General features: G+C 41.2%; 1 protein-coding gene across 4 annotated transcripts in view; it reads left to right on the top strand.

The window, feature by feature from the left end:
- Positions 1 to 26,446, top strand: part of spock1 (SPARC (osteonectin), cwcv and kazal like domains proteoglycan 1) — a 122,646-nt gene that overhangs the window by 78,633 nt on the left and 17,567 nt on the right. For 3 of the 4 annotated variants that reach the window (XM_037077873.1, XM_037077871.1, XM_037077872.1), the window contains 3 exons: positions 12,864 to 12,978; positions 19,702 to 19,834; positions 23,523 to 23,643. In XM_037077873.1, the coding sequence (XP_036933768.1) occupies positions 12,864 to 12,978; positions 19,702 to 19,834; positions 23,523 to 23,643 (369 nt within the window). Of the gene's footprint in view, positions 1 to 12,535; positions 12,775 to 12,863; positions 12,979 to 19,701; positions 19,835 to 23,522; positions 23,644 to 26,446 lie in introns of those variants that run through there. The other variant, XM_037077874.1, reaches the window with a different exon arrangement.

Below are 26,446 nucleotides of genomic sequence, written 5' to 3'. Positions count from 1 at the left end.
TGCCATTCTCACCAGCCTCTCTTACTTGTTTGTTTAGTGCCAAGAACATTCTAAAATGATGAATGATGAACAACTGGAGTAAGATGGAGAACATTTCTAAACGTTATACTTCAACATCAAGACGTTGGAAAATCTGACATTTACACTTAGCTTATTACAACCAGACATAGCAACTAGAATGGTTCAAGGCTCTTAACCCTCACTTCCACCAAGTGGTCCGGTTCAGTTCATTTCAGTTCATTAACGATTGCCTTTCCATCGTCAAAAGATGTGGATGGTACCAAAACAACAGTTCAGTTTGTACCCTTCTGTTGAAGTGCCCAGCACACTAGTCCGATACTGAAAAGGTGGAGTTAAAACACTGCTCATTGGTCACTCCAAACAACCAGAGACGTCTCGTCCTCTGCACTCTGATGTAGGATTTCACAAACTCCCAGTCTTCTCTCAGGCAAAGCCAGTTTTCTTGTAATAAACAACAACACGTGTATGCTGAGTGTAGAGATTGTGTGGTCAAGCAAGAGAGAGCGAGCAGCGGAAACGAGATGATGAATGCGAGCAGAGCAGAGGAAAAAGGGTCATCAGTTAGTGTGTGCTGTCAGTCCGGCAGTAATGTACCGTGCAGGTCACAATGTGTCAGTTAATAGTAGCGGCAGCATCTCAAGAATTAAGACCAGCCTCCCCTGGTGATTTCCAACTGCTGGAAATGTGAAAGCAGTTATCCTGCAGCCAGCCATGAACAACCAAACCTACATTTAAGGGTCCTCTCTGCAGTGGAAACACAAAGCAGATCTGGCATTCAGGTAGTTACCACTGGCTGTGTAGGTTTCAAAGGGCATAACACCGCAAGTAATTTGGTGGAACTGCAGAATGTGTGATTTAGACAGAATACAAAGGGTATTTTAGAGTCTAACCAGTCCAACTTGCAACTATTTTTGACTGACTTTGTGCTTGTTTCTTTGTGAGGGTGGACAAAGCTTCACATTTTACCATTGCTTGTGTCTATTTGAGAGTGTGCTTGTTCCTACCAACCAAGCCAATTTCATGCATAATCTGTTTTATTTCCGCTCCCTCAGTTCTCCACAATGACGCTTTGCATTGTAAACACACTTCAAGCGAAACAGGTTATGTTTAACTTCATGTAGACTGTGACGATTAGCAACTTCCACTTGAAATTAGTGTCCTCTTGTTTGCACGTGTTGTCCTTAAATGCATCTTTGCTCCACTGCTTTGAAGTTGTCTTCAAAGACTGTTTGATTATTTGCTTTCATGCCATTCCTTTAAAAAAAATGCTTTGCTGCCATCCTCTTTTGGGGCTTTTCACAATAAAGTGTGTGTGTATGCATGCGCTGCTCTGTGCATAATGGTCGTGTGGCAGTGATGAATATTCAGTTTGTAAACGATAGTCAATAGCCTCCCTCTCTACAGATATTTTTCTCCCATAAGCCAATGTGGTTTCCTCCCTGACATTCAAGCCGAAGCGGCCTGTTTATCTTCTCCATTCCTCAGTTACATCCACAATAATATGATTTGCCCATGTTTTCAATAATTAATTTTATGGATGGAGAATCCGTTCTATCACTGCTTCCCCCCAGAGGCCCTCTCCGCGCTTTCATCCCTCCATCATTCCTCTCTGTCATCCCTCGCTCCACTGCCTCTCGCAGGCCAAACAGTCGGACCCGGAGGATCGTTCACAAAGCAGAGCCAGAATCAGATTTTATCTCCTCCTGATCTGTTTGTCTTTCTGTTCACACTCACTCCATCTCTTGTTTCTTCTCAGTAGCCCCCTGGTAAAAGACACGAAACACCTTTTTAATTAGTTTATCAAAGCCCGAAAGTGATGCTCATTTTTCTAATAACAGCTGAGAATTTGTCCTTTGGGAATGGTTGTTGAAGAACTTGTTTATTTAATTTCAAACTTGTTTATTTGCTATCAGAAACAGTAGCTTGGGAGGGAAAACAATGGAAAGCAATGGAGTGCGCTGTCAATAAAGGAGCACACACACCCTTACTCACAGGTTACAAAAACACCCCTGTTGACCTATGTCCAGCTCAGAGGCAATTAATTCGAGGTCACCCTCTGCTCTTTGACAGGGCTTGTTGGCGATGTGGCCTCTTCTATTGGACTCTGACTATCTTTATTATCCAATCACTGCACTCCATTCTGGCCTCTGTCCAGTATTAGAGGACACAGGGAGAGTATTTTATCTTGCCCCTCTTCTCTCTACCTACTTTTTCCTGTCTCCTAAGGAACATTATGGGTAACAAAGAGGGAGGAAAATTCTTGAGGAGACAAAAAGTGGATGAGCAGGGCAATTTGCTGTCAACTTTAATTGTAATAAGATTTTACAGCTTCCAGTACAATGTGCTTTTTCTGCCAGGAAATCTACTTGGAAGCATTGCAGCAATTAAATCGCTTGAAGATGTGTTGAGTGTTGGATCATCCAGTAACTTTTTTAAAGGATGTACTTAGTTTTTTTATGCACACTGTGGACAGTAAACACAGCAACACTGACAAACTAATGCAGTTAACAGTGATTCAGTTACTGTACACTGTTCTACATATCCCCAGTGAAGGCATGGATCAAAAACATGACCTTGTGTATTGCAAAGTGTTGCACACTGAAATTCTACATTCCCATTGAGAGCATCTATGTTAACAAAGGATGCTATCAAGCACCAAATGTGATTTAATGTCTGCCACAACTACAATTACTTTAAATAACTACTTCTTTTTGTGAGGCGCTGGCGTCCATGTCTTTCAAACTCAAAGGGTTGTTGGACATGCAGTCTAAAAACTCCACCTGGGTTTTTTTGTGACAGTGGTCGGGGTGTATAAATCAATTAATGTGTCATGATGTAAAATTTTCACAATAAAATATCCAGAACTTACACCAATAAAATGACTGATGCCTCAGAAAATAAACCATTTCTGATCTTTAGTGTCATTTAAAGTGTTTAGTGTGACTTAATAGGGGTGGTAATATCACCACCTCACCATTTGATTTTAATCTGAGGGCTATGACGTGACAATAAAATGATGATAGACGCATCTTGATGCCAAGTATCGACATAATGACAAAGTATTGACGACCTGACAATCTTTTTCAGAATCACCTTAAAAGTTTTCCTAGGTAGACTTGCTTTAATTATCCACCTTAATGCAGACCTACCAGCTTGCCTATCCTGGTGACTTCATAAAGTTGCCTGAAAAACAGACCTTGTGTTTTGGATGTTTTCACCCCTGCTTCCATTTTCACAACAGCAGGTGAGTCATGTGTAAAGGAAGTTTGTCATTGAGAATGTAACCAACTGAAACTAACACCACCAACAGCACTATTGGACCTAATTAAATAGGAGATTTTGCATCACAGTCGGTGTTCAACAATCTCTCTCGCTCTCTCCGTGTCCCTGCAAAACATGTGAGGATGTCATTAGATGGGTGGTGTAGAGCAAAAGGGGATTGTTCACTGCTTAACCAATTGTGGATGGCATTCATTCTCAGACGGATAGATACAATTATAAAAATTAAAAATGCAAAAATGGGTTGCCAGATATACTTCAGCGAACGTTAATGTATCTAGATGACCCAACGCAGTAAAGTGTATGTGCGGGAAACACTTTAAACATTTTTAGTGATCCATAATTTAGATGAACAGCTAAATGTACTTCCATTATTTGTGTTCATGCTCAGCCATCTTCACCGAAAGCAAATAAGTAACCGAGATTGGAATGTAAACACAATGCACTTTCACATCTGTCACACTTCACCGTCCAGATGATTCAGCCGTGAGGAAGAAACAGTCCAGTCTTATACAATTGTTAGACTAGATCATAATGTCAAGACTTGTGGTTAGAATTTCCAATTATTGACTTTTCTGCATCCAGACGTAATCTCCCCTCTAATCTAAACAGAAATACTAAACTGAATAAGAATGTGGCACTTAATTTTCTAATGCCAACAGTATGTCCCTAGCTCCCCTCTGCATGACTGCGTTTGCCCCGTGGCTCTGTGCGGGCTCTGAGCTGTGGACTTGATGGAAGTCAATATATATATGAACACTTCATGTACAGTTGAAAATGGATGCACAATTTGCACAAGAGAGCACTGTGGTAACAGTGAGGGTAGACTGGCGTTACTCACTGGGGAACAAAGCTTTGATTGGTGGGAAACCGGTGCAACAGAGAGGAGAGCTTGTGAATATAAGAAACCCATTTAAACAAGGACATATATAATTCACATATCCCTTTACATGTACACAGAGAGCTAAGGGAACCCTCATAGACAGATTTGCACACAATTTTCACATGAGCTTGATGAAGATAACTTTGATCTCCATGTTCAGTCAGATGAAGCTTTTTTTTAAAGATACAGCACAAGTTTTGATTTCAGCAGGGAATATATTTTCTTTTATGTACTTGCTGTGCTTGCTGAGCATGAGCTACCAACCGAGGGGCATATTGATCCCCCCCCCAGTATATAAAAGCGGATCTGGCCAGATGGTAGCTCTGTTGATGCTGGGCTGACAGCAACAGCAGCGCTTTCAAAGTAACGCAGCAGGGAAATGTATAGCAGCCACAAGGTATCCAGGTTTTCAAGTCAGATTGTAAACAGATTGTTAGCTTTACCTTGCTAGGGTTCTTATTAATGTTCGATTAAAAAGAATACATATTACAACTTAAGATACTGCATATAGATATACTGTATACACGCCTAATATATGGGATCACTTTTATGCCACTACTTGTACAAATTAAGCAATTTCAAACAACAAAATGAACCTGCCTTGAGAGAGATAGTTGATTGTTGAGTCCAAATCATCAAATACTGACACTGTGAATCGGCGTCCAACCCAAACTTTGAGTCTGACAACCTTAGGATAAGACTTGATAATCAACTACAGTATCTCTCTCCAGGAAGTTACTTTTTTTTTTTTTTTTTGCTTCAAATTGCTCATTTCACTGCCAAATGGAGCACATCTGTAGTTCATGCAGAAAGATGAAATTATGCTTGCATTAGCTGACTGACATCACTACAACAGCTACTTGTCTACCAATAAGAGCTATTTTTTGTGCTGATTGCTATTGTATTGAGTTGATGTAAATCTTGAGTCTTCTTAAGTAAACGTGTAGGTAATGGGTCATGGGTACAGTCTTTGATCTCATGTTAGAGGTATTCAATTTGTTGTTTTGTTTCATGTCCGTATGAATCAGCCAGCTGTGGATGACAGGATGAGTGGCTGCAGAGTTGTGATTTCAACTGTATGAGAGTCAAGAAGGGAAGTCCTTTCAAGGTGGCACAAAGAGCAGACCACAACACTGCAGCTGACCAGTAACATCCAATCATATTCATGCCCTATCATTCTGTTATCACCGTTAACGCTGCTTGCTGCCACATTGCCCCGTCACCACCCCGCCCTCCTCCTAATGGCTCATTTACGCTGTGAAGACCAAAGCTGACAACCGTGAGAGAAACGGGATGAAATCATAGGTCATCAATCAACAGCTGTGCTCCTGCAGCACCCTTTGAGAAAAGTCCACGAGCGGCCAATTTAGAGCCCTGGCAACCAAAGACCAAAGGCTGCATCAAAAACATCTGTCACTGTCTGAAATTTCACAAATCCCAAGATGTGACAAGTCTCTGGCAGAGCAGATACCAATCTATTAGAGTTAGACAGATCTAATATTAAACCCACATGTGATGTGCAATCAACTCATAACTTGCTGAGTCTACAGTGTTAAGTTTTGGTATTGTTAGAATAAGACCCAATGTTAATGTAGGATAAATAATTCTCTAAGTCAAATCCTCTTTGCTGCTCAGACTCTTTGAGAGATTGTCTCCAGTGATGTCATTCATTGGCTTAAAGCATTGTGGGTAATGCAGGTGCAAGGTTTTAAAAAGTAGTCCACTGGTCTAGCACTGGACTCATTAGCAACTGTTGAAAAACAATACAGCAGAACCAAAGATATATTTTAATCCACATTCCGTTTCAAAACCTTTCTTTTCAAAAACCTGGTGCCTACATTACCCACAATTAGGGCTGGGCAATAAATCGCCATAATCGATTAATTCGAGTTTATGGTTTAGGACGATTTCAGAATATGAAAATCAATTTTCTCTTTAAGTTCATCCACCGCCGCTGCTGCCTTTTCCTATAGTTGAAAAAAAGAAGAGACATGAGTGAAGTACAGGCAGAGCTTTGTCTACCTCTTCATCAGCTTATAATCGAATCCCCAACATGATGGGGTTCATGGCAAAAAATGATCCAGAGATTCCTGGAACAGCAGAAGGCCACAGCATGTGTTCTGGGGTCAGAGAAGAAAAGGCAGCATCTCATGCCTTCTTGGCATGACACTGAAGTATTGGAGTCCATAAATATAGCTGTCAAACCACTCCAAGATTTTACCGACGCCCTGTCCGGTGAGGCCTATGTGAGCGTCTCTGATATTTAACCAGTGCTCCATTTGTTCAAAACCAGTCTCATATAGCCAGATGAGGAAAAAACACAGAGTTCACTAAAACAATAAAAAGAAACATACTGGGGTACCTTGACAACAAATACAGCAACCCTGTGAGGGATGAACTCTTGTACATGACCTCACTGATGGACCCCAGGTTCCAGACAACTTACATTGACCCAGGCAAGGTGGAGCAAGTCAAAAAGAGAGCTGTCACTGAGCTGCTGGCTCTGCCTGCTGACAAAACTACACCAGAGCAGCCAGGTCCAGCTGTGGAAGCACAACCTCAGCCTGAGCCCAAGAAGAAAAAGAGCTACCTTCTTCAAGAAGAACGCACCAGAAGTCCCACCACAAGTCAAAGGCAGTCAAAATGAAGACTGAGCCGGCAACCTACCTGCATGCCTCAAGCCAGAGGTAGTGGACAGGCTTGTCTTCCTTGTGAAAAATGTGTAAAAATGTTGAAACTAAAGACAGCAAGCATGCACATCATGTCAAAATATGTTTTGGATACAAAAGCCACCTTTTATTTATCCACAAAAAATGTGCTTTATGAAAGATATGTTTTGCACTTTATCAAGCCCAATGGGGAAATTGATCTGTTTTCGTACTAGCCTGCAATCCTATGTTAAATTTATGTTTACAAAAGCGTATGTTTACAAAAGCGAGGTAGAAAGTAAAACCTTTATTTATTTTTACAACTGGGTTTGGAGGAGCACACTGTTAACCATGGCAGGACCATTTTCTGTACAAATAAAGCATTAAAATGAAAGCAGTTCTTTAAGTTTTTTTTTAAAGAAGGAATAGAATTGGTTAAAATAATTGGTTAAATAAAGTAAAACAAGTTTGGTGTGAAAAATTTGGAGATTCAATTTTTAGGTCACATCGCCCAGCCCTACCCACAATGCTGCTTAGCCACTGAGTGACATCAATAGAGGCAATTTATCAGATTAAACGCAGCTTCCTCTGAAGCCACAGAAAGCTTTATGTATGTTTTTTTTTTCATATACTGTATGTAGCAGTACTCTCCAAGACCTGCAAACACACTTTAAATTGGTCTAGTTATCTGCTACATTCAAACTGAGGGTATTTTTTGTTTAATTGCTAATGATCGGTTGTTGTCTGGTGCCCTCACCACCCGCAGCCAACAGCTCCGCCAACTCCTCCATCTGTCTCACGCCTACGGACTGGTAACCCAGCACCCACGGGTCATCAGTCAGCCTTACATATGGCTAAGGACAATGGTTGGACAAATTAGTTGTAATGTCTGTGAGCAAAACTCTTGCTCTTGCTCAGAAACCCTAACTATAATATTATACATTATAATTTCCCCCTTATAAGCTACTTGTTTCCAAGCACAGCTCCTCCATGAAGCAGTGTCTGATCAGGAATCATAATACATTCATTTCAATTCACGCACACACACACGCAGGCACGAATCATTTACACGTGTTCATTTTGCAGCATCTTATCAGCAGCAGACAAACCTGTGCATTTGCATAAATCAATAACATTTTCAAGGAAAAAATGTGGTTAAGAGTTTGAAAAGGAGTTTTTACTTGGCACTTTGGAATGAATGGAGGCATGTCAAGTTCCATTGCTCAAGCATATTGACTTATTCATACACGCGGATGAGAATAAAGTCATACTTAAGATTAGAAAGAAGAGAGGGGGATAAAAAGGAGACGAGAGACTCGTATTGAGGGAAGTGAAGGAGAGGTGGCGAGAGCGTGCTGCAGTGCTCCTGCATTACAATTGATTGGCTGGTTTAACCGCCAGTGCTGCTCACTCAAGCTTTAAATAGATGGATAAGACTCTCTTTTACCCTGCACTCTTCCTTTCGCTTCTCCTCCCTGCCTCTTCCACTTCTTCATCTCTTTCCTTTCCTATCTATCTCCTCTCCTCTTCTTTGCTCCTTTATATACCATAAATATTCAAATCATGTCAATTTAAGCGATTTCACATTCAGAGCATTATTGTCCATCTGGAGGGACAATAGTGCTCTGAATGTGAAATCTCTGAATGTGAAAGAACTTTTTTTTTTTTTGCTGTTTATGAAAAAGGTTTATCTGTGTAATCATCTATATGTGACGCTCTGTGCATCAGTGCGTGTATACAGTATGTGGATAAACTTGCTCATTCGAATGTGTGTGTCTGATTTCCAATTTGTCTTGCGAGTGGAGGTCACACACTAATCCTAAATTGCCCTCCAATCCTCTGTTAACCAGATACGAACCTCCTTTATTTCCCCCCGATCCTTCCTCTCTCTCGCTCTCTCACCCCTCTCCCTTCATCTTTCATTTCCTCGCAGTGATAAAGTCATTTTGCAACGAAGTGAAATAAGATGGGTTTCTTCCAGCACTGATAGATGGAGGTGAGGACAGGCCCAAATAAGCAGGCGATGGAAACACACAGCAGAGCAGACAGCTATCAGGAGGAAGGTTGACACATCGTCGCTCTGCATTCTGGGGGATATCAGAGGGCATGCGGGCTGGTTAATGTGTTTTTGTATCCGTGTATGTGTTTTACAGATTGTAAGGAAACGAGTGTGTTGCTCGGTTATGATAGATGTGTGCAGCGTACTATGAATCTCCTCCCTTGAGACTATCTGAGCTTCACGATCTTTATTGTGTGTGTTCTTTCTTATACCGCAGTGATAAGGAAAGCTCTCCCGTATCCTCTAACAGCTCCAGATATGTTCAGAGTTATGTTGAGAGATGATGTGTGTTTATTCATTCTTATAGATGATTGTTGAGATTGCAGCATTACTGAGACAAGAAAACCCAACCAGCCTTCGCGTGTGTGACTCTCCGGCTGATTTAACGCTGATAAACCCACATGTAAACAGCAGCGCAGCGTGTGATCAGGTCAGAAACTGGTTGATGTTCTCAGCAGATGCCAGCTGTGGCTCAAACACAACCCATTAGGCCTCTAATGGAGACAAGGCCACTCTCGTTTTTATGATGTTAGCAGCCACATGCTAATGACTTGTACATAACGCTTTGATCTATACACTCTGCCTTCAGTCTTAATTAACCTGGGATTCGAAATCAGTTTTAATCGGTTCTCCATGGTGACTGCATGTGTGTCTCTGTCTGTGGTTTAAAACGACTTTGTTTTGATCTCATTTAATCAGTTTCTTTTATTTTTTTTGTTGCTTTGTTCTTTGTTAGGCCTTTTATCTTTCTTTAATACATATCGAGTACAGTTTCCTTTTTTATTTTTTACACCACTCCACTGCATGATGTTGACATGTCTCTCACTTCACTTGAACTAATGAGGGTAACTGGTTCAGGAACAGGGCCGCACTTCAACCAGATCTCTGATCACCTGTCAAGCCTACTTCTACCTGATTAACCCTTCCTGTCCAGTTTATCTTAATTTTTCTCAATAACAGAACATGCTTTGTTCTTTAATGCACTGTTGCATCAACCTAAATAGTTGGACCCTGATTACACCAAAGAATACCTCGTAGCAGATGAGGGACTTCCTAAAAACCTTCAATTAGAAATTGCTGAACATAATTTACTTTGGGGCATATACAAGACTACATTGATATCTGAATACAAACCTGCCATCTTTCTATCTTTTCTTGTTAGACATAATTCATCTATCTAAAATGATCTAAAATGTATCTAAAATTTCCAGTTTAATGTTATGATGGTCCATCTGTTTACTGATCAGCAGTCAGGTAAGAGTCATTTGAAATCTGCATAGAAGTACAAGAAGCAAAAAAGTACCTTGTAGGTTTAACCTTGAGGTCAATGCAAAGATTGGGGCAATCAACAACTTTTTAGGTCACAAAAGGTGAAGCCCCTAATGCAAGCCATTAAGAACTTGCATCAGGTACACAGGACTGTGTGAATGCGTGGCACTGCTTGTGGGTGAATAAAGTTGTTTGGAAGTCTCCAGCAACATCCGCTTAACTTTCCAACAGAGCTTCAGGCTCTCTATGGTTTACTTACCTCAGCCTTTTAAGCACCTCCTCTCCAGCTCCCATGAGATCTCTCCAAGTCTGGATTGATCTCAGCCTTCCTTTATTCTATCTGCAAGGGCCAAGAATCCCGTTCACCAGAGGCATAGTTTGGAAGCCGACTTCAAATCTCTCCTCATCCACCACCTCCCTCATGCACAACAATCCCAACAATGCACGCAGCCACCTTTATATCCACAATCTGAAGCAAACATTAGAAGCTGTGGCCCGTCTCCGGTGCCCTCTTAAAGGGAAGGGCAGTCTCTTCAACTACATCAACAAACTCTCTGTCACTTCTGCACACCTCACTGTTTTTTACCACAACAGAGAAGGATGGCCACATTGCTGGTTTCGCACGCATTTTAACCATTCTAATCCACATTTCTGCCATATTATCAGCCATTCTGTCCACAGTGGTGCAGCCTGCACAGTAGCCAGGCTGGGCATCGCAGATTAAAGCTTTAAGATCTACAGTGTAAGTTCACATTCATCACATCCATTCATCAATCCTTAAAGTTCCCATATTATACTGTTTTTCATCAATTTCACACAGCTGTCAGAGGTCCAACAACGCTGTATTCGATATGCATTGCCCCAAACCTACACGTGGTCCTGAATTTCAGCTGTCTGAAAGTCACTCTACTGACCTCTAGTGGTTCTGTGCCTGCACCTTTAAATGCTAATAAGCTCCGTCTGTCAACACCTGCATTGCCTGCTACACGCCCCTCTCAGGAAGACGACACCCCTGACGCTAGCGGTAGCATGTGCTAATGTTATGGTGGATGTATATATATGTATCGCTATGGCTCGCACAGATGCTTTCGTTCAACCACACCAGTTTGACCCAGAAGGAGAGGCTCCTGAAGAAATATAGACTCTGTGGCTGCAGCAGGGCGTTTCAGAGTGGTTAGTGTGTCTGTGTGTGAATAACGTTAGTCTTTTGATCTGTGTTGTTACAGTTATTACCGTGTAGCTAATGGCTAACAGCTAGCGAAAGCTGTTTTGTCTCCAACACAGTCTCCAAACTCTTGGACACTGTTCGCATCGTCTCTGTCTCCAATCTGCACATGTTTCCAGACTTTTTACTGTGACAACCAAGCTCCCTCGTAATATTATTAACATTACACTCGCTTCAAACGCCATTGCATAGCAGACCGAAGCGGAGCTAACTAGTTAGCCAGTTTCCAGCTGACTTCACCATAATGGTAGGCAACTGTGAATACTATCAAAACGTGGCGACACTTACCTGTGTCTCAGGTGCAGTTCCTGGGTCCGGTATGGTTGAGAGTTATCCTTTTACGAGGGTCAGTGTCGAGGCAAAGCCCTTGTTGAAGCAGTCCGATGTGAAGTGGTTAGCACACACAAGCTAACACGAACCGCAGCTGGCACGTTGTTGTTAGAAATGAAACGCAACCACTGTCTCCTCTGTCTTTCTGTAGCTGGGACAGAATATAGGCACTTATGTTGATTTTTACAACCAACAACAGGGCAATATGCGTGTGTAGCTCTGAGCGACGACATTGCGAAACACTGCCGGACACACCGAACTTCACCTCGGGGATGAACGCCCCCCTCTCTGATGTCTCCTATCACCGCGCAGAGGAGGCCTGCCTATGAAAATAACTCCTTTGGTTACATTAAGATAGGAGCTGAATCTGAACAGCCTGTAGGAGCGCTGTGTTACCAGTGGGCTGCTGAGACCATGCACGAATCGCTTGTTATCCTCATTCTGGATGTTGGCAGGCTCAGGGAGGACCAGTTTATATTTGTAGAGACCAGAGAAAATGTGTTTTTCATAATATGGGACCTTTAAACATCGAATACTTTATCTGTTTTTTTTTTGTATAACCGTTAAACTCAAATTGCACTGGTATCAGCCTTACTAGTGAGAAAGTTCTTGTCTCTCTCTTTTACTGCCACTGTGTCTTTTTCACCTCTTCTGCCTCTTATTTTACTTCTTTACTTCTGTCTGTAAAATAAAAGTGGGTTTGTGCTGTTAGCCTTGTGTGAAATGACACAATGCTCAGAGTCAATGAGCTGCTTTGATCTTTTGTCACCCTGGACTACGGCCAGCTGTGCCTGGCTGCCATGGCTATAATGTCACTGTGGAGATTGATTTGGAGGAAGATGGGGTCGACGCTCACAGAAAATAGTCCTCATTAAGCAGCTCACACTGCGGAAAACTCAACGTTTACTTCATACCTTTTACCATTCTTCTTCTCTGTCTTTTTCCCCAACTCATTATTTTTCTGCCTGCTTCAGTTAGTAGAACGTACGAGTCTGCCAGGTGAAAAACCAAAAGAACAGCTTGATGTTTCGCTGCATCAACTTTCAAATTCGGCACTACAGTATGCTGATTCTTCTGCTATGCATGTTTCCACTTACTTATTTTGTGCTGTTCAGAGATGAAGTTTAACCCTGACATCTCTCCCTGCAGGTCCGGATGCTACCAAGGACCCCTGTCTGAAGGTTCGCTGCCCTCCTCACAAGGTGTGTGTCAGCCATGACTACCAAACGGCCATCTGCACCAATCGCAAGCAGCCAACTCACAGGTGAGAGTCAGTCATCTGCCATTTTACTTAGCCCTGGTTTTGTTAACATTTACTTTACTGAGAGAGCAGCTGCGGCTCAGCGTGTAGAGCAACCCACATGGTTACTGATCTGATCCATAGCTCCTCCTGTCCACATGTCGAAGAGCTCTCGGGCAAACACTGAACCCCAAAGCACTCAAGATGATCGGGCCAGCTACTTCCATGGTAGCTGGCTGCCATTGGTGTGTGTGTGTGTGTGTGCGTGTGTGTGTGTGTGTGTGTGTGTGTGTGTGTGTGTGTGTGTGTGTGTGTGTGTGTGTGTGTGTGTGTGGGAAAGCCAAATTGTAAAGCCTTTTGGAGAAAAGTGATATATGAAGGCCACTGTTTACCATTTTACTAGCTTATTGTTTTGGGGTCTCCCATATCCCATTACTGTTTGCATGAAATTAATGTTAATGAATCAACCAATTTATAACTTCAATTATTATTTTTTTTTATATTACACTGGCCTCAATAAAACCCAATAGATAGAAGAGTATTGAAGTAGTAACTCTTCTCTAAGACACAAACTGCACTTGCACTGTTGAAAAACTGACCAAATATAGAACTAGAATGGCACTCACTCCTGTTTAATTCAATTTAGCCTGATCCAATATCCTATTTGTTACCATAAAGCATCGGAAAAAAACACTACACTCCATGCAAACTTATTTAAATCCACTAAATCCAGATTTTATTTCATCAAGATCCTTGCATTATTCCCGGAGAAATTAACGAAAATGTCGGGAAATAGCTTATCTCGCAAGTCGCAAAAGAACCTGATCCATCCCGTCATCTGGATCTGCACCAAATGTTAATGTGGTCTATTCTGGGCCAAGAACCCTCTTCTTTCCCAGCTTCATGGCTGAAAAAAACAACCAAAAGCATAACCTCCATGGCAGAGGTAATTAAACTATGTTGTATTCATGTTATATGGGGTGTACATAAAGACATATATGTTGCTTATTTTTACCATGAAGTCTTTTGTAAACAATGACATTTATACTGTCTATCCGAGATAGTGGCATTATTTTTTTGAGGTCAGTCGCACCCTAAAACAGCCTAACTCTCTTTTAGACCACTAATGAAATAGGATTCTAGTTATGTAAAGCCGGCACTGAATGAGAAGTACGTCAGCATCAACCACAGATATTGCAAAAACTGCATGATCCAATGTATCTAACCATATTTCACCACTGATGTCTCTGAGAACACAAACATCAGTAATATGTTCTGTAGCAAACATGCTCATGAGCAGTCATCATAAAAACAGGAAAAGAAGTCATGATGCATCAACACAATGAAATCATAAGGTATGATTTTGAGCTGTTGTAACACAACATGAGCATTGATTCAGAACAACGAAGGAGTCGTTGCTGCTTTAACACAAGACTTAAATATGGAATTATACTATTATCAAGTTGCAGTCAACTCCTGTAACTCAAAGTAACTATGCAAAGTTGATTTTAGTACCTTAGAGACGGTCAGGACACATTAGATAAATCACACCCAGCAGAAACATGCAAGAAAATTGTATTCTGTGTTTAAAAATCTAGTCTGCTTCAGTGACAGATACACAGACACATATTCTCAACACCAAGTCTATTCAGTCAAACTATCTCTTTGCTCTTTAGACTCTGTCAGCATCCAATTTGTTTGTGTTTTCAACCTTGTTACGTTGCCAATTTTAAGGTTTTTCAATTTTTCAGTTCAAGAAGCATTTCCCCCTAAAAGTCATCGGAATGTTTTTTTGTCTGTCTTGGGTTTAATTGATTTCCTCAAATCATTAGTTTCCAAGATACTTGGTTTTGACACTTTGTATTGCATTAATTTCACGTCCTATTTGTTGCTCAATATGTCAAACTATTCACCTGAAATTTGTATTTCCTGAACAGTGTCACTCCCTGAAGCTTTGGACCATGATATTATTTGATCTACAAGTCAAATTAGTTGCAGTGATTAGCATAACACTGATTCAGTGTCCTCTCAGAGGGCAAATCTAAACTTTGTTGCTCTCAAGACATTTGCAAACAGATGTTGAGAAAAGAAAGTTAAAGCAGCTACAAAGACCTCATCTTTTGTTGATTCTGGCGGTCCCTGTGGACAAACACAGTATGAGCAGCACCGCCTCATGTCACAAAGATCTCTGTCTGTATTTGTTTTGGAGGCAAGTAAAGGAAACACCACTTTTATCTTTATTTATTTTATTTTTTTTTAAAAACACAGCTGTGTCTTTTTGTGGCTATGTAACAAAAATTCCAATATGAGAATGATGTTACTTGCTACTATAACACTGTTAATACTCTTTTTAACGATGCCCTGTACACACTCTTGTATCACTGGTGTGTTTAGGGATGCCGATAAGGAGTCCCGATCCAATACTCAGCCTTAACTAATATTTTACTGGATAATACAGCTGCATTAAGAAAAAAAGCACCTGCATTCCTTAATAGTTGTTTTTATTTTGTCGAGACAAAGTTTGTATTTTCATATGGCTCTTTCATATTCTGCAACATTGGCCTCCACCTTCCTTGTGTTAGCAGGTGAGTCCGTGACGCTGCACAGTGACAGCAGACCGTCGTTTACAGCCAGTGTGTGTGAGACACAGTCCACGCTTGGCACCTCCATATCATCCACTGCTTTTTACGTATTCCTGCTCATATACATGCTCTGCTGTATGAGACCCACGAAACTGGTGCGCATACCAGCACGTCGTAACTCGAAAGTGGAAGAAATGTAATGTAATGCTGAAATGGTAGGGCATACCCGGGATTCAAAAATTCCAGGTGACGAAGAAAACCCTGATCCTCTACCACGGAGATGAGCTGGTTATCCAGAGCGATTCATTTAATTACTCTCTGTAATATTTTTGGCCACGTCACTGTCTCAAGGATATTTCTCTTAACTTTTGAAAGTATCCGCGAGTGTTTGTTGCCTTGGTTTCTCTGCCTGTACTGCTTGAGTGAACTCCTTGTTTAACTTTGAGTGTTTGTCTATTATTTGCCATATCAAATGCGCAGTATTAAGTGCAGCTCTTTTGTTACACCACCACCGAAACGGTCCTATTGCAAATGTTACATGTCGCTGTTGGACTACTTTCTCTTTGTAATTTCAGTTATTTCCACACTGCAGACATTTTATCCACGGTTTTGCCAGAGTAACGTTATACACGCATCTGCATTCTGCCAAAAATTGCGCTCTGACTTAAAAGAATCAAATCAAAATAAATTCAACCAATAGTGTCACTGCAGCAAAGTGATGTCGGACAGTCTGACTCTGTACCATCACATAACGGTAATAAAAAATAATGAGAATAAGTAAACGAATAAACGATGATCAGGAATAACATCCGATTCCGATTGAGTCTGAAACCACATGATCAACCCCGATTTCCGATCTCTTGATCGGATCGGGACATCCCTAGTTGTGTTTACTAAAATCCACAAAATATTACGTTTTTTGTCAAGGCACTAACCACTCAGGCAAAATGTTTACCACCTCTTGTTGAAACTGAAGTGGATTTATACTTCTTGATTTCCCTTATTGGGTGATTATGTTTGGTTGCAGGCTTGCACATCTACATTAGCAGCAAGCTACAATACAAAAACAACATTACGGAGGCTAGCAGTGTTAATTTGTGAACACCTCTTTCCTGCTGCGAGAGGGCTGCAATGCTGTCAATTCAGAGCCTTTCCAGATTAGTGCAACATGGAAGCTCTCAGCGGGAGGTTGAAGCACAGTGTATATGAAGGATAGAGAGCGAGAGAGAGATCGTTTTCTTGTTTCTGTTAGAGATTAATATGTCGAAAGATCATCTGTCCGCTCTTCTCCCTGTAGCTGTCTCTCTAGGTAAATATTTGTCATGCATGCACTAATTTCCCCAAGCCAAGTAAACCCCTGCCCCTCAAATCACACTAATAGCTTCAGTACATAGTTCACTGCGTTTATGCAAAGAGTACTTGATAGGAGAGAAAGAGGAAGAGAAGTACGGGATTGGGGAGATGAAGGGAAACATCTCAACCATCAACCTGCAAATTTAATCGTCACGTTAATCTTACTTATCTGGCAGCTCTGTTTTATTTATCAGTGCAGTGAGCATATCTAATCTGCCATGACAATGATTGTGGCTCTGTCGGAGAGTGTGACACATTTAAAGAACAAAGGAAGCTGCCGACACGCTGCCTGGGATTTGAATCTTGTATTTTAACAGAGTGTAGATCTCTACCAAGGGACTCAACAGTGAACTCCTGCTTAATGTGATGTTGGAAACTATTTGACTTTAGTCCTATATAAAGCTTTAAGGCTAATTCAGGGTCTGGTTACCCAGAGACATTTTTCACTGATCTGTAGTGTTGTGTCAGTCTTAATTTTGCTCTTAAATTAGCCTAATGCAAGTAATACACTTTAGTGTAACTTTATAAAAGTTAAAGACTGACCTGAGGGCCAAACTTTGCCTACCACATAGTTAAATTGTTTAAATGTATATATATATTTTTCATGAGTTAAATGCTAAAGAGGGATTAAAAAGAGGGATCCTTAATTATTACTATTTTTTACATAATCAAGTCAGTCAATTAAAGGATATTTGCACCCTACTTCCATTTTGCATCATAACAGAGTAGACATTCGCATGGATGCCTCATTTCAGCCAGTTCAAGATTAAAAAAAAAAGATTAAAACTTGATAGAAAAAATATTCCATGAATTAAAAATATTCCCATGCTAAGTGATAATCATGACTTGACATGCAATGATTATGAGATAAAAAGTCAAATTTATTGGTTTAGATAAAAGTCAACATTCATCTAAAAATGATGACTTACCCTGGGAACTTTTTTTCATCAAAGCTGAGTTTTCTTCAATTAATTTCTTAAACTGGCAGAAATGGGCTTCCATATGTTTGCTTTTGGCCCACGGCCCACCATTAAGTTTCAGTTTTTAGCTCTCCAAGGTAAAAGCTTTGGGCACTCCTGTTTCAGAGCACAGACGTGAAAGCATCTTCTGTTGTTGTCCCACTTGTTTCTCTGTAAAGAGTATGACTGGCTCTAATTGCATCTCTGCACGATGGATCAGAAGGCAGCAGGGTGTTCAGTGAGAGCACTTAGATCGAAAATTGCTGCAAGATTCGGATCAAACTTAATTACACTCGTTATGGAAAAGGCCTCTGTGGACCAATCAGGATTCACTCTGCTTCAGCTGACCCTGACAACCACAAACACTTTTCTGCTGTGTAGAAAAACTGATTCTGCTAGTTTGGATAATAATCCTGCCTGGAAAGTTATTACAGCTCTTCAATTTCCTCTCATACATAAATGTATGAGAATAATCTAAGTGAGAAAAGCTATATATAGTTTAGAGAGGAGTTGGTTTCAAGAGCTGTAGATATCATTGTGTGTTTTGAGTTTTAATATATGTGCAAGAGAGTTCATGTCACTGAGTAATTTTCAAATTTAGATTAATAAATCTCTGAAATTAATCAGATTCATCCGCGCTCCTCTGATGCTCCCGTCAGCTGGGAAGGCATTCTTCTGTCTTTGATCTGATCGTGAGCTACATCGTCATAATGTTAACAAAATAAACAAGATCGAAAATGGTGCTTAATCTGATTTGTTAACTCTTTAAACTAATCTAGGACACATGTGAGCAAAACATTGGCACGAAGACAAAGAAACACTTGCTTGAAACAATGGCTGCTGCCGGCAAAATGAGGGACGTCTTCTATACAGCTCACCTGAGATGTCTGGCGACCAGAGTTATCAGCTGTCAGCTGGACACCTCAGTCTCTTGGTCTCTTAGTGTTAAACTAAGCAGTCCAGACGACGTGTATCCAACATGTCCGAGCAAGCTGCACTTGTACAACATCTGTGACGAGTAAGCTAGCGCTAGCCATGTTAGCTTCCTGGTGCACTTCAGCCGCTCAGCCTGGCGTTCTCCGAGATAACATAACACAACTATGCCAGTGTACAATGTTTCCGTAAGAGTCACTAGTTATTTGTCTACAAATATTTACTGCAGTAATGCTTAGCTGGACATGTTTCAACATAAAACTGCTGCCGTGCCACAGAGCATAGCTCAACATGTCTCTTCGCTGTTGTCGCCATCACTTCCTCATGACCCTTCAACTCGACCCTTCAACTCATATCTCATTGGCTCAGAACATAAACATCATACAAAACTATACATTAGCTTTTTTTAGTATTCAGCATAAAATATTCTTAAAACATTTCCAGCATCATGAATTCAGTATTCTGAAGAGAACAAAATACATTTGACCTCATGTAAATAACTCAACACATGAACTTAACCGTGAAATCCCATTTCTATTGTACCATATGCCATATCCAACCTCTGAATAGCTTTTAACCTTCCATCCATCCATCCATTATCTGTACATTATATGTACGCCGCTTAATCCTCTGCAGGGTCGCGGGGGGGCTGGAGCCTATCCCAGCTGACTTAGGGCGAAGGCAGGGGACACCCTGGACAGGTCGCCAGTCTATCACAGGCTTTTAACCTTTTAAATTTTTTATTATTTTTTTTCTCTATTCATGAACTCATCCAATTTATGTTATTTATTAATTCCTTATTATGAATATGTTTACTTTTACAATCTAGGCCTAATTTTCCATAGGGCTACATTGGGATTTTGTTTCTCCGATTATTCTGACACCACATGTATGTCTCCCCCTCCTCCTGTCTCTCTCAGTGTGAAACCCAGGAAAGGCAGTGCAGGACACAAGCACCGGCTTGAAGCAGGCGCTCACGGGAAATGCAGGCTCTGCTCGGCGCTCCAGACGAGTCCCGTGTGTGGATCTGATGGACACACCTACTCCTCCAAGGTGAGATTCCCCCTTTTCGCCTTTATCTCTTTAAGTTTCACATTCGTCTTCCTCTGTCTTCCACTACTCTCCTCTTACTTAAAGTGCTTCGTTTTCATTATTTATCAAAACATTTCTGTTTGTTTTCATCCATAAAAGTGATGACAGGACTGCTTCAAGGCATGCAACAGCACTTGAAAAGCTGAGCTGTATAATTTATGGTGTGAATGTTTCAAATGATATGTACTTTTCTTTATTTTTTCTTGATAGCTAATATTTAAATTATACTCTTCAGTCTCCTTTCTTTTCTTCTGCTTCCCCGTCTTTCTCCTTTATCCTCTTCTCTTCATGCTGTCTCATTTTTAGCATCTGTATATTGACTCCTGTCCTCCTCCACTGTGATGATTTCAGCACTGCTTTTCTACATATTTTTAAAAAATGGCTGAGATCAGGGCCATTTATCAGAGGTCTTTTCCAGCAGCTTAAAAAATATTATCCCTGAATGATTTTGGGGGGAAACAATCTCCAAAATCCACCTTCTCATCTGACTCCGGCAACATTTCCAGCCACTGACCTCTGCGCAATAATCTCATTTTCAGACTTATCGAATTACACAAACTAACAATGTCATGTCATGATAGAGGAGACAGGAGAGGCGATGTTCAACCTTCATGATTAGTCAAGAAGGAAACAAGCAGATGGAGGCCAGACTGCCGAGTTTAAATCATGTGGCTGAAAAAGACATAAAGGAGTGAAGCACTGTGTCTGGTCTGTCCTTGGTCTAACAGACTGTGAATAATTATTGATGTCCACGTTTATATTTGTATTATTTTCTGGTTGGCAGAGGTGAAGCAGTATCAAATACACAGGTGTTTCGTGCAAATGAGCAATTTAAGACTTTTCCTCAGTGTCTTGCACAGGAATCAAAGTGTTTGTGAGACAAAATACCGGCAAAGCTGAGTGAGTTATGTGCTTTCAGGACTCTGTTGTGACCAGCTCAGTGTTATCTTTCCATCACAGTGTTGCAGTCAGGGGCGTTCTTTAATCATACAGGAGACAGAATCAGTAAAAGCAACTATCAGAGTTCATCCGTGGTCGTGTTTTCTTGTTGTCTGTCCGCACGCTGGGTCGTGATTTTCAGCTCAGCCCTGTGAGGAACTGAATGGACTTCCAGACATTTTGTCATCGCGCTGCTCGCACTTCAGGGTTGAGCCTCCGACAAAGAGGTATGAAACAGCCGGAGATCGGGAGCTCTCACTCTGTGTGTGTGAGTAAGTTTCGGACGTAGGCTTTCCTAATGGCCTGCCCGCCTGAAGCTGTCCTGCTGGGGAGGAGAGGCGTTGAAGGAGTAACAAGAGCAGGAACAAAGGAGAAGGGAGGCCTGGGAAGTCCCTCTGCTCTCTGTGGTAATTTTAGTTGGAGGGGTTCAGTTAGCTGCCGGAGTGATGGGTCCCTGTGGCGCAACTTAAACTCTGCTCACCAGTGGGCTGCTGGTCTCGAGCTTATTCATGTTTTATTATTACATTACATGCCTCCCTCATCGTAACCACACACACACACACACAGATCCGCTCACACACACACTCAATATCCTATTAAGAGGACAGTGCTCTCATCTCCTGAGAGGCTTCAGCCCACTAAGTTAAGTCCATTACTTTCCCCCTCTTAAATCATCCTCTCCTCTCCTCTCCTCTCCTCTCCTCTCCTCTCCTCGCCTCGCCTCGCCTCTCCTCTCCTCTCCTCTCCTCTCCTCGCCTCTCCTCTCCTCGCCTCCCCTCTATTTTTACTCCACCAAGTCAGGTGTTAAAACACTGTTTCATCAAAACAACATTAACCCCTGGAGAGAGACAAACATAAAGATTCATGGGGCCTCTCAGTGTGCTGACAGTGACTGGGGGAGGTCATCCATTTTCTGGGCTTTCGCTCTCCCGCTTCCCTCTCACTCTTTCCTCTCTCCCTCACCTCGCCCCCCTCCTTCCTCAGACAGCTAATTCAATATGTTGGGAACAGGACAGAGCACTGTTCCTTTGTCAACAAATTTCATTAGGTGACATTAGCAGCGCTATCAGAGAGGTGACAGGGAGGAAAAGACGGATTTAAATGAGAGCTAAGAAATGAGAGTGGCTGGCGGGAGAAGGGTAAGCTTGCGTGTGGCATGATATGTGTATAGGTGTTTATGCACAGTCATGGTCTCGCCCCTGACAAAGCGTTGCCATCGTCTTGCAAACAGAATTTACATAACTCATTTCAGTTTTCATTATTCCTCTTGGAAGGATCTTGTAATTGGATTTTTTTTCCCCTCAAATACTCCAAACATTTTTTTTACCCCTCACTTACCTGAAATGAGATTTATACTGTTAAATTACATTCTGATGTAGTCCATCTTGCTTTTTTAGCGCTGCGTTAGGGTTGTACCTCCATGTATAATAGAATGTCACTGCACATTAATGGAGTCTACACGGCTGCCTAATGGACGCATCTGTTCATCGAAGATCAATGACTAATCCTGTCTCAGCAAATCTTTTCCTTAATCAGCTCAGCAGAGAACATTTCATAATCAGAGTCTTTGTTTGGTTGTAATGACACACTGAGAGCAGAGTTATAACAAACATCCTGTAGAATTCATTTCTCTGCAAGAGGGTTAAAGAGGTTTTCCAGTCAACAGTTACACTTCCATATAATGAAAACCAGAAGAAGTCAAAATCAGTGCTGATTTTTAAATTAAATTGTGGTCAGTTTCCAAGAACAATATGGACACTACACTTCCCATAATGCAACCACTTCATAAGGCCTTCAGTGCGTTGTCCTTGTCCTCTAAATTACACATGTATTTGTAGTCGTCAGAAAGGTATATTTTGCTCTCTGTCCTCTAGTTTTCAACAAAGAGAAAACTGCTTTATTTTGATCTGGAGTTCTTGGTGGGTTTGAAAGATTGCCTTTTTTCACTCCAATAAAGTGTTCTGTTTACTCTGTTTGTATGCTATCAAGTTAAACTTTACTTTCAAAAACTCAAGAAACCGATTACCTCAGAATGAACAAGTAAAGTAGACTATTTACTTTAGTTGTGAGAGCTAAAACATTTTAAACAACTTCAAAATTACTTGGCAATTTAGAGATAATAGATGTTTTAAGTGCATTCCCTTTGCAAGATTTTACAGTATCGTCTCCAAGGCCAAGCTAAAATAACCTTAGTCTCGCCTAATCCGACGTACTTCTACACGGACTGCACCCATTATCATTCTGCTTTAATAGGAAAAATAAATTGCATCTCGTTTGCATTTCTTTAAACCATCCACAGTCGTCTTGGGCCGCTCAGTTCCCAGGATGCAACAACATTTACACGTGGGGAGACGAGCCTTAGCATCTCTGTGCCTAAATCCATGCAAAAAAAAAGAGAAGGGTAACAGCTGCTAGCTTGTTTATATTCAAAGAGACCAGTTTAAAGTTTTAAAGATTTTCTTAACAAGCAGAAAGCAGAAGGAGAGGAGAATGACAGATGAAATAGTTCACCGATGTCAGGCGTATGCCCGCGGTCCACATCCGTCGTTATCATCGGTGTTGTTTTCTTCGAGAGCACCTCCAGAAATATAAAACAAATATACAAATATACAACGGTTTTGACATGCCATGACAAGTATACTGATCTAAAGTCAGTCTGTGAAACAAATCCCCCATTTACCTGTGTTTTTTGGTGTTTTTTCTTTTACAGTGCAAGTTGGAGTTTCAGAGTTGCCTCTCCGGGAAGACAATCTCACTAAAATGTGACGGGTTGTGTCCCTGTCTGCCCGGTCAGGAGCTCAGCAAACCACCACACAAGACTGAAAAGGCCGGTGAGTATAGCGGCTCTTTCTCCACACAAATGAACTGATTAGTAGCTTTCTGTTTATGTAGCTGCTTACCTTCTTGCTACACTCACAGCATTTTTGGATTTAGATGAAACTTCTTGTTGTTTGGGTTGTTACATCATTAGTAATCGTCAAAAGTATTTTTGTGACAATATGCTTGGCTGTATGTATGGATGTGGATGCATGGATGGGTAGATAGAGGTAGAGGAGCAACACAAAGGGATGAATGTGCAGAAAGAGGAAAGGTTGTCTGTATTTTAGCCATTTTCAGGTTCAGGTGGATGCCTCACAAACATGCCGTTATGACTACACCCACAAACACACACAAACGCACAAAAACCCTTCACAGGTAATCCCTCAAATTCTCCGGCGATTCACCGTGTTTTCCATTCCTTTCCTGTCACCTCTCCCCTTACTCATGTTATTTTCTCCCCCTCCCCTCGGTCAGCCCCTTCCCCCTGTCCCTCGCACTCCCACCAGTTCTCTGACAGCTACAGGGAGCAGTGACGGAGTGAGTGTGTGTGTCTTATTGTTTGTCATGAAAATGGGATTTCAGTAGATGGATGGAGAGATTCTGGAGGAGAAATGCAATCTAAAGGAAAGCAGCAGAGGAAAGGATGGATTGTTATCGTTAGAGACTTCCTCTCTCCCAGATGGGGGAGTAGCGGGATGGTTTTACTTTGTTTGTGCTTGTGTGTGTGTGTGTGTGTTTTGAGTCTATCTATCTAGCTATCTATCTAGCTATCTATCTAGCTATCATACATACGCACAATGTACACAAACACGCTAATCTCCTGCCCTCTCAGATCTTTTCTAATCACTGGCTGATTAGGAAGCATTTATAAGGATCCCGAGGTTCATCAGGCACAATTAATACAAAAGAAAAAGTGTCTGCTAATTAAAGGCAGCTCTGTCTTTATCTCACACTCTCCTTCATTAGTTAATGTCTGAATGATGGAGGGAACAGAGACTGATGGTGTAATGGAGAAGCGTTTAACCAACTTGACTGCTGCCTAATTAATTCCTCTCCATCTTTGCTCAATGGAAACTATAATTATGCGATTGGTTGGCTGAGAGCTCGGCTCTGAACAGAGCGGATGAGTTAGTATGAAGATGAGGGAGATCTAGATCTTGCACTGTGTCATCGTGCAGCATGGTTCTCTGACATTTCTGCCTTAACTTAGTCTTTCCTCCTGTCTATATTTCTTATTGAACCCTCCCCCCCTCTCTCTCTGGCTTTATCTTCCTCTGATGAATGTGACTGTACTTTCCAGCACAGCCTGTCCTCAGACCATCAGTGAGATAGCGCATCCAAATGTTTGTGCACATTCAGAGATGAGTGAAGTGTGTTTGTCGCCTCCCAGCCTGATAGCATCTCTCATTAGATCTGCACCACAAAATGGTAAACAGATGGATGTGGCAGTAGGTGAGAAAAACGCTGTGTGTGTGTCAGATTGTGTTCCTATGGTTACAGTCAAAAGATTGCAGAAGTTCGGTGTGTGCAATCACTCCTCTATCACAGGTTCAAACTGGGTCTGGATATTCATACCAGACGGGTAAACACCTGTGTCATTTTTACAGTAAACAGGGTTGTTGTGTGATCAACAACACCACAGTGGATCTTTGCAATGGCGTTTACAACATGCTGTGCAGAAACTGTGAATGTATCTAGAGAGATGGGCCAGTTTAACTATATATCCTAAAAGAAAAATTTAAAAAAGACTTCATGTATACCTTGTGGTTACATTGACATGGCTATACGTGTTACATAGCACAGTTGGATTGGGAATACTGGTAAATACACATTTATAATGGCTGAAAATACAGAACATTTAGCTTTTTTTTTAGAAGGGTAAAGACATACTTTTTCATTAAAAAAGGGTGATTTCAAGTTGTACATAAAAGGTTTCCACATGTTTAAGATATATATTGGTTTGGTTTTAAAAGATTCCAGTCACGTCCTGGAACGTCACCATGATCTAGCACAATCAAGATGATGACATTTTTGTAAAAGTTTTACAAAACAGGAGAGCCAGATAAAAAAATATAATAATAAGAGATAAAAATATTCAATGAAAAGTTTGTGTGCACATATGCACACATGCTCACCTGTGTGGAGGGCAGATGAGGTAAATGTCAGGGTGAGTTGACAGGAGAAATAAAGTTGGGCAGGCAGAACTAAACTAGTTGCAGGGACCGAGACGTTCTAAGATGAGCAGCGGTAATCATATGGAGGTTTTGTCTGACATCCATACTGTAAATAGCATGCTGTTGTGTCTTCGCAGCTGTCTTAATGGCACTGAGCTCACTCGGCTTCTATGATTTCATGTATAGCACATTATTTCTTGTACTCATTTCATTCTGTTTATCTGAGTGTCTGTGATGGTCAAATGAGGTCAGTCTGTTTAGGCGAGCTTAATTATTTAGCGCGTTCTTATCAGTAGCGTCACAGTCTAAAGATATTGCAGTAATTAAGGCACAAGCAATGAAAAAATGTTTTTGTTTTCTCTGAAATCAAATCATTTGCCAGTGATGTCACAGCAGGCTAAAGTTGCTGTCAGTGTTATTTTGTCATTAGAATAAGTATTAATAGCTGTGTATGCCAGAAGTAATCACTGTTATAGAGTGTTTCATCAGTAATGAATGTCTGTACTCCCCCTTGCTCATGCAGTAAAAGAGAAAATATATTTTTAGTGCATGCCAGCCCACTTTATCCAATCAGGAGAAACAATTCTATAAGGAGACTGTCCTGTCTGCTCTTGAACATAGAGAGACACAGAGAGCAGGA

This window comes from Acanthopagrus latus, chromosome 18 (genome assembly GCF_904848185.1).
Source record: "Acanthopagrus latus isolate v.2019 chromosome 18, fAcaLat1.1, whole genome shotgun sequence".
NCBI classification, from domain to species: domain Eukaryota; kingdom Metazoa; phylum Chordata; class Actinopteri; order Spariformes; family Sparidae; genus Acanthopagrus; species Acanthopagrus latus.
Note: the sequence above shows the minus strand (reverse complement) of the source record. Positions and strands in the feature narration are given on the sequence as shown.